General features: G+C 37.8%; 1 protein-coding gene across 1 annotated transcript; it reads right to left on the reverse strand.

The window, feature by feature from the left end:
* Positions 1–4,054: 4,054 nt before the first annotated feature.
* Positions 4,055–6,361, reverse strand: LOC107719231 (dickkopf-related protein 1-like). The gene is made up of 4 exons (XM_016526607.1): positions 5,987–6,361; positions 5,679–5,820; positions 5,431–5,589; positions 4,055–4,778 (listed from the first exon to the last, which is right to left on the reverse strand). Exons 1-4 carry the CDS (start codon positions 6,203–6,205, stop codon positions 4,528–4,530), a joined length of 771 nt encoding a protein of 256 aa, XP_016382093.1. The 5' UTR covers positions 6,206–6,361; the 3' UTR covers positions 4,055–4,527.
* Between the last annotated feature and the right edge of the window lie 2,711 nt (positions 6,362–9,072).

Raw genomic sequence — 9,072 nt, forward strand, 5'->3', positions numbered from 1 at the left:
GGCTCGCTGCTTCTGTCGAACATTGTTTTTGTGCTGCAACCAATAACATTGAATTGCTGTGCACCTGTGCCAAAGTCAAACATGAATCAGTTATTCAGCGATATGTGAGAAGTGTGTTGCGGCATTATCTCTGAAATCAACCATCTTTGTAATTTCGGCAGCGCTGTATGGAGACGACAAAAACAACCCACCCATGTTTCGCGCTCAAGAGGTGATGCAATTCTGTTTTGCACTCCAACGCTTGTGAAAAACATGCGCTGCATAGATGAATGTTGTCGTGCAGACGTTGAGTATGATGCTGCTGGCAGTCAGATATCTGCTTCGACTCAGTTTTGGAGGGCTGGAGTTTAACTGGCGTATTTGTGAGCAGATCCCTCCCCCCTACGCCATCACCACACACACACACACATGCCTGTGGCCAGCAGAGGTTTGTGGTCAGCCCAATAACGAGTGGTTCAGTGTAAACACGGTTTCTAGACTGCTCCAAACCCCACAACCCTCTGCTGCTGAAATATTACTCACAAAGCTGTCACCGTCTTTGTGTGTGCATGTGTTTGTGTTCATACAAAGTACTAGACTGGCTAAATGACATATGAAAATATTTAAAATGCACAATGCTGAGCAAAAACAGATTTCTTCAAATGCCAGTTTTGTTTGTGAACTTAAAAAAAAAAAAAAAACAGGCTTGACTCAGCTGTTGTGTGTTGGATTTATTTGTTTGTTGTTGAACCTAAAGAGCTGTGTGAGGTCATCAGAGAACTGTAATTTTATACAAGATGCTTGCTGTACTTGCATGACTAAGTGTTGCTTTATTAATACATAAAATAAATGAATAAAAAAGAATAAAGTATATGTGTGTGTGCATATATATATATATATATACAGGTGCATCTCAATAAATTAGAATGTCGTGGAAAAGTTCATTTATTTCAGTAATTCAACTCAAATTGTGAAACTCGTGTATTAAATAAATTCAATGCACACAGACTGAAGTAGTTTAAGTCTTTGGTTCTTTTAATTGTGATGATTTTGGCTCACATTTAACAACAACCCTCAACAAAACAAAAAATTATATATTATTTAAAAAATAATTTTAAAATGAATTATATATTATACACATATAATATTAATTATATATCAATTTTAATTATATCTAATATATAACAATTGTATTTATTATGTTTTGTCTTCGTGATATTTATTTATAATATTGTATTATTTATTTATTTTATGTTTTTAAAAAAAGGCTCTACATGGCTGGAATAAATAAATGTATGAATGTTACTGGACAATCTACATTATTCTGTGTTTCATTGAAAAAGAAAGTAATTAAAATAAAAATAAAGCAGTGGGTATGGAACAACATGATGGCAAATAAATAATGGATTAATAATTCTTGTAGCAACTGTCCTTTTAAAAAGAGCATATCCAAAGTAAAAATATATATTGCACACAAAGATGGTCACACATGCACACACACAGTTGGCAAGCTGCACTGCAGTGTAACTGAATGCTCTTCTGCGGTTTTGTTTGGACTTGTTTCTGAGTAATTTGCTCATTTGGCTGAGATAGGAGGTGAGTAACTTTGACAGTTACTCAGAAGAACAGCTCAGAAAACCAAAACTACATATTGTGAGAGTGGACATGATGTGTGTGTGTGTGTGTGTGTGTGTGTGTGTGTGTGTGTAGGCCGTCTCCTTCTCTAGTCTCCATGCGAACAGTTAAAATAGTCAGTTTTCGTGAGCCCTCGATTCTGTGACGCCTGACATCATTAAACGGATCTGCCTGTCTGTAATTTTCAGCCACAGTGTCTGTCACCAGAGAGAGAGACAGACTGAAGGAGAGAGACAGCAGGGTCAAGGGACAGGGAGAAAGGTTATGTTTAACTGTAAGAGCATGAAGGAGTGGAAATTTCACTCTTTTATGGTTCTGCTAATGAAGAGTCTTGTTCTGACATTTGCCAGCTGCTGTGGAGATGTGATCTTGTGATTTGATTTGTGAAAAGTGGCCCCAAAATGACGTTTACAATATGCCACATTTAAAAATTAATGCATGTTGTTGCATTATATTACAACATTTTTAAATTTTGCATTTGCTAACAAATTATGCTGGGTTTTCTCTCTCTCTCTCACTCTCTCTCTCTCAGTTTTTTTTTATTTATTTTTTTTGGCAGTTAACAGCTCACTTGTTGACAAAAATTATTCTGTCACCCTCATAGCTTTTTTTTCCTTCCAGAGAAAGCAAAAGAAGAACTTTGGAGGAATGTAGTGTGTTGCTCTTTTCTTTTGCACTTTTCTTTCTTTGCTTTTTCTTTTACACTGAAGGACAAATAAAAATGGAAATATAAGTACTCCATAAAACCTGTGCACTTTTGAAGACATATCCTTGTGTGAGGAACAGACTGAACTTTAAGTTATTTATTAATCTTGACATCCGTTCTAGCTCTCTTGCAGGTTCAAGAGCATTTATGAGAGAATTAGCAATGTCTGATTTATGAACAAATTGTCATTTTGAGAATGATTCTTTTTACTGAATCGTTTTACTGAATTGTCTGAATGAATGATTCATTCATGAATCTGACTCTCAAGATCAACTCACTGACTCGATGCTGTTGCAAAAGTTAACAGTTCACTGTGACAACAATTTATGTTTCAGTCTGTTCTTTACACAAAGTTGTTGTATGACCAAAGAGGACTTGCAATATAGTGCATACATGAATTACTTTTATAATACCTTTATGGTGCTTCTGTGTTCTCCAGTACATATTCATTTTAACTGCATGGAAAAGAGCAAGCACATTATTCACAGTTTCTCCTTTTGTGATCTGCAGTATAAAGTAATCAGTTTGGAATGACATAAGGGTGAGCAAATATTGACAGAAAGGTTATATTTGGGTGAACTATCCCTTTAGAGATATATATATATATATATATATATATATACAGTGGGTACGGAAAGTATTCAGACCCCCTTAATCACAGTATTTCAGACATTCAGACAATCCTTTCATCATGTCTTCAGTCATGATTATACCTCCCTGCATAGCTTCAGGTCGATCAACTATATTGATCAGATGCAAAACATTAATGCCATCAACTACAGACTGCACTAATAAAGTTGCTATCTTAGTGAACCCAGAACTCTCTCTATACTGCTCTATACATGCTGTGTGCGTGCCAAACAGGCTACATAATAAAGTAATTAAAGGGTCAGATATCTCTATGATTAACCTGCAATTCAGACCTGACTGCAGGACTAATTAGAAGTTAGCCAGACACACCAAAGTTTGTTGCTGCTGATCCTCTTGTACTTCCTCGGGATTCTTCTCGTTTGATATCCTCCTGTCGGCTTTGTACTTCCCTGCTGTTTGGGCCCATTCAGGCTTTCATGTGGTCAGGTGTTTTTCTGTAGACAGGGATATGGCTACCGAGAGGATTACGGCTCTTCAGCTGAGCTCGGAGCTTGTTTATTTGCCATGAAAGCTTACGCTAGAGGTTCACAAATGCATTAAGATTTATGATATTGCAGTGGAAGTCTATGCAGGAAGTGTGCATTGGTTGCCCCAATACTTTTATTTTAAGTGCACCTCTTGTTTTTGTTTGTTTTTACAAACTGGAATGCAAGATGAAATAAAAAAAATGCATTGAAATTTATGAAGTTGCAGTGGAAGCCTATGATGAAAGTGTACATAGGTTGTCCAAAGACTTCTATTTTAAGTGCACTTCTTCTTTTTTTTTTTTTTTACAAACTAGAATACAAGTTAAAATTGAGCAAACATAGTTTTGCATTGTTTTCTACCTGAGCTCTGTGCATTGAATTAGGATACTTCTTCACATGAACGTTTGCATTTATCCATTTAGGAAATGTTTTTATCCAAAGCGACTTTGCTACACAGAATATATTGCATTTTTTGTCAAGGTAAAGTTCTAGATGATGCTGGAAGAGTAAACCACTGAATAAATTAAACAATGTATTTCATTAGACTGTAAAAACCTTCCTACGTGGTTTCTTTAGATTGCAGTTGTGGCAGTAGAAATCGTAAAAAGTCCATTAATTGTTATTATCATATCATTTATATATTTTAATCACACAAATATCTTTACAATGTGCTTAAAATAAAAATAGAGTACTGATAACCATCTAAATCACATGGCTTGCACATTTACAATATTGATGTTTTAATCATAAAATGCTACTTTTACAGGATCCATATGCTCAGTGTTAAGTGCAATTTCTGACTACGTATTTACAATACAGTAATTTACTGCAAGAACAATAAGAAGTTCCTTATAAAGGGAAACAAAAGCAATCTGCTTTTTGTGATGACCCAGGGAAAAAGTCTTAAATAGCAGAGTGTACAATAAGAAACATCCCTACGGTGCAGTTTCTCTGCATCCGTCCAGGAAATACGATCAGTCCTTTTATTGGCGCATCCTTCCGTGGAATCAGTTTTCCTTTGCCGCCGCTGCATGTGTGTCTGCATGCGTGCGCGTGGTGTGTGTGGAGCCAGAGAGCGGTTCTGCGGGGTCAGCGCGGTTGGCAGGTGTGGAGGTTTCGGCTTTCTGCTCCGGGTTTCTCTCTCTGGCCTCGGCAGGTCAGGCCAGAGCCGCAGTCACAGCGCTGGAAGATCTCCAGACTGTGAGCTCCTTTCCGCCGGTGGCGCGTGCACACCTGCCCCTCTGTCAGCACGGGCTTACAGATCCGTGACCAGAAGTGTCGGGCGCAGCAGAGCCCTTCCAAACAGTCTGAAGACCTGAGACACGTCTCGCCCTCGCCACCTGACAGAGACGAGACAGATTATAAATCAGATCAGCATCCTCCAGATTTGTGCGATATCAAGCATGTTAGAAGAACTGGAGGTTTTGAAATCAGACTTGGGCAGATCAATAAGGGATTTTATTTCAGAAAAGAGATCAGAAGAGACCAGAACAGAGAGGATGAGAGGAGACTAAAAAGAGATGAGATTATATGAAAACAAATGAGGAGAGACTAGATAAAATGATTTTAAAAAATTAAGACAAAAGAAAGATTAGATCAGACAAGATTTTAAAAGTCCATTATAAGACAGCTCAATATGGAGAACTTCGAGAGATGAGATGAGACGAATAATGGACAAAAGAGAGGAGACGACACGAAAAGGAAAGATGAGGGGGAATAGAAGAAAGGAGAAGAGAACAGAAGAAGAAAGTAGATGAGCTGGGAATAGAAGATGAGAGGAGACAAGATGAGAACAAGAAAGGAGAAGAGACGAGTGAAGAACACAAGACAAGAACAAGAAAGGAGAAGAAACGAGGAGAACAAGAGAAAAAACTAGAAGGAAGGAGACGAAGAAGAGAAGAAAAGAAGAGGAGGTGAGATGAGAAGAAGAGGCAAGATGAAGCAGAAGAGAGGAGAACAAGAAAAAAAGAAGCGAAGAGACAGATTTGACACCTTTGAGTGGCTGCTGTGCTTTTGCTAGGCTGGTGGTTCTTTTAGGATGTGACAAGTTCTGCCCACGTGTTACATTCACACTAGGCTCATCCGTGTTGCCAACCGGTTGAGCGGCATCTACCGTGCCGACAGCATCTGCATCAGCAGGTTGACACACACCTGAGAGAGACACGAATGAGAAAATCAATCTTAATACAAACTATAACTGAACGAACTAGTGAAAAGATAAGAGGATCTCTGGTTTGTACCGTTGATGCATCGGTTTCCAGCGCAGCACATGCCGTCACGAGCGCAGCGCTTCCTCCGCCTGCGGCACGAGAGACAAACTCCCCGAGAGCCGTTACAAAACTCACCGAGCCTGCACTCATCATCAGCGGCGCAGTGCGGCGACTGTGGAAGAGTAAATAATCATAGTAAACTTTATTTAAACGGCTCCTTTAAAAGCCCATATATGTAATAAAAACCCAAAGGAACTTAAAAATAATCTCAAACGGAGTCCTATTTTTTATTTTTTTTTAATCCTCTGTGCGTTTCAGCATCCCGTGAGCACACGTACCGCCGGAGCGTGGCTGTCTGCGGCGCCGGTCACGCGAGGGCTCGCGCTCACCGCGTCACTCGGACTGGATGCTGCGGGCAGATGCCGGATGGAGTTCCGTAACACAGGTCCAACTTGAGCATCTGCAGTGATTCCTCCCCAAAACGCGAGATAAACAGGCACAACGGTGAGCAGTGAGAGCATGTTCCGCATGTTCTTCTCTGCCAGTCTGTCACGCATAATGTCCAAACTCCACAGCACTTCATGTGTCTCCAAGAGTTTTATACATGCGGGACTGTTTGTATATTCCCGCCCCTTTTAAAAGACTGTACGAGCGCATCAAACACGCTCTCCACCGCCCCTCTCATCGCTTGCGCAGACAGGCTGGATGAACTCATGTCTGCGGCTCTGCGCAGTCGATGGGAATAGTTCTGCTGAGGCGCGCAGCATCCCCGGCTCATGAATATTAATTAAGCGCTGCCGGCGCTGTGCTGCGTACAGTTCTATTGCGTAACCTAATGAATATTCAGAAGCCACGCCCTCGTTATAATAGAGAATCGTGATACGTCTTTCGCAATACTTGTGCGTAATTACCGTCACGCCCCCTCAGAAACAGCCTGACAACTTAAAGTGCTTAAAGTGGAATTTAAGGGATATCATTATACACGACAGTACCTGTCAGAAGACCTCTGCTAACTAGCTTTAGAGCTTAAACCTGATCATTTTTCTGTCAGCACATAAAAATAATATGCACGTTAATGCTTCACGCGTTTATCTAACTCAATGCAATAAAAACAGCTCTTCCTCTTCAATTAAATGAAGTGCATCTTCTGTGGATAAACAGAGTTTAACAGAGTTCAGGATTCACAAAGATTACATATTAGGTGCATTAATAGCATAATTATGATAATAGTTGTTGAACTATGGCCAGAATTATAAGTTTATAAAAAGTATAGAAATGCAAGTGGAGGGAAAAAAAAGAGGAAAGAAATTTCACTGAAATTAAAGTTGAATAAAAACTCTTTCCACTAACTACATTGCCGTCATTGTAGACTATTTATATTTTCTAAACAATCAGATTGTGGTGTCGAATACATTATGGAAACACCTAACCATACTTTTCTGATCTATATATTAAGTTTTAAAATCTTCATGCTGTTCTTTTTTCAGCTGTATTTGTATTAAATCACTTTAGTTTTAACAATTTCTTCCTTGAGGGGTTAGTTGAGTGATCAGATATTGCAGATATATTAAACAGGAACACAAAAGTTTAACTCTATTCAATTCAGTCTTTTTCATAGTTTCATAGAACTGACATTGACTTTGAGTTGGTGAAGGTTATAATAGACCGTTATAATAGACAGTGCTCTTCTCCTGAATCTTTGGGTTTTGCTGGCGCTTTTGTGTGAAATTAAATGGTGAATTGCTGCCCCCTACAGATCATGAAGCTTTATTGATAAAATCATGAAAAATCTTGTTGAATGGAGTGTTTAGTTAATACAGAAATGAGGTTCAGAATGTTTAAAGGCGGCTTCTCTTTATTTCAGCAGCATAACTTTTAGTAGAGGCACTCGACGTGAGATTTTACTGCAGATAAATAAAATTTTTGTTCATACATGGGACATTAATGAATACGACAAGTGATAGGCCTAGTGTGTCACTACAGAAAAAATAAATAAAACAAAAAAATATGATTCAACCTTTTTGCTGCTGTTGTTAGTTTCAGTAAGGTTATTGCCGTTATATGCAGATTCATTAATGATGGAGCAAATGAATATGTGATTTTATTTCTGTTTTGAGGCTGAATGTATCTGCCTGACTGCACAGTGAACTTACCATGAAAATAATTTCCAAGCTCTGTGTTTGGGAGACTTATTTCTCCAGAGTAAGAAGATCTAGGCTATATGTCCTTTTCTGTGTGAAAACAGCAGATCATCATCATATCCTCTGGTGATGCCAGACAAATAGTAATTTAATTGCGGAAAATAATCAAATTTGAGGTCCTACCCGTGTTCTCTCATCAAGGACGTGTTTAGAGAGGAGAGCAGGGGAAATATGTAAGACTCATGAAACTTGACAGGAACATGTTTTGGTCATATTTCATTCCAAAAATATTATAAATGAAGTGTTATATTATAAATGAAGTGAAATATTATAAATGAAGTGTTTAGGACATTTAAAGCCATATATATTCTGTGTTATTTGCCGGTCCAATTCACATTACTGTAATGCAACAAAAATAATTTTAAAAAATTGTATTTAAATGTCCACTGAAGTGCCTTGAAACACGCAGCGTTATGCTACGTAATTTCAACTGAAACAGGAGTATATTTGTAATGCAAAGGACTATACACTAGGGCTGGGTTTTGATACAAATTTCACGATTCGATTCAATTCTTGTTCACAAGCTTGCGATTTGATTTGATTACCGATTCGATTCGATATAGATTATTTTGGATATATATCAGGTAGGCCTACAGTAGGCCTACACACCAAATTTTCTCAAGGAAACAAAAATCTCTCAACTAATGCTGTAAAATATACATGAGAGTCAGTTGGTACTACATTATTATAATACTGAAGGTTAAATTGGACTGATTTGTTAAAATTACACTTAATGAAGTTTTTAAAATAATAAAGTTACAATTACATAATAATATTTCTACTTCAATTCGTTTTTTTTTTATATAAACATAAGTGGCTGTCATAAAAACTTGATTGATTTATTCAAACATAAATTAAACATTGAAGAACAGTCAAATGTATAATGAATATGTTATTTGTTGCATATATTTAGCAAAATGCCTCTCTCTACAGTTTATTTTTCTATCTGACTAATGAGTTTATGGTGAAATATGTTTTTCTGAGGAAAATGTGACGTTACTTGACATTGTTTACAAGACGTATATTGTATATTGACGTCTTTGCGCGCTGAAACAATGATTGAGCTATTACATGAGACAGGATACTGATTGTAAAGTTGTACTCTTTCTTTTAACTTACCTTCGGATGTTTAGTCATGTTTATTTTGTGCTGAAACTGGTATTAATGTGGAGGAGGTGATCAGTTCACGCGCGCCTCGCGCTGCCGCGTCTGTTGAACTGAGG

The sequence above is a fragment of the Sinocyclocheilus rhinocerous genome, unplaced genomic scaffold, assembly GCF_001515625.1.
Source record: "Sinocyclocheilus rhinocerous isolate Xijiao unplaced genomic scaffold, SAMN03320098_v1.1 scaffold513, whole genome shotgun sequence".
NCBI classification, from domain to species: domain Eukaryota; kingdom Metazoa; phylum Chordata; class Actinopteri; order Cypriniformes; family Cyprinidae; genus Sinocyclocheilus; species Sinocyclocheilus rhinocerous.

Excerpts from the sequence above, each read along its gene's own strand:
- LOC107719231 (XM_016526607.1), bottom strand. The coding sequence starts at position 6,205 with ATGCGTGACAGACTGGCAGAGAAGAACATGCGGAACATGCTCTCACTG. Across the intron at positions 5,821-5,986 it reads CAGACAGCCACGCTCCGGCG|TCGCCGCACTGCGCCGCTGA; the intron begins GTACGTGTGCTC and ends ACTCTTCCACAG. Across the intron at positions 4,779-5,430 it reads AGCACAGCAGCCACTCAAAG|GTGGCGAGGGCGAGACGTGT; the intron begins GTGTCAAATCTG and ends CGTCTCTGTCAG.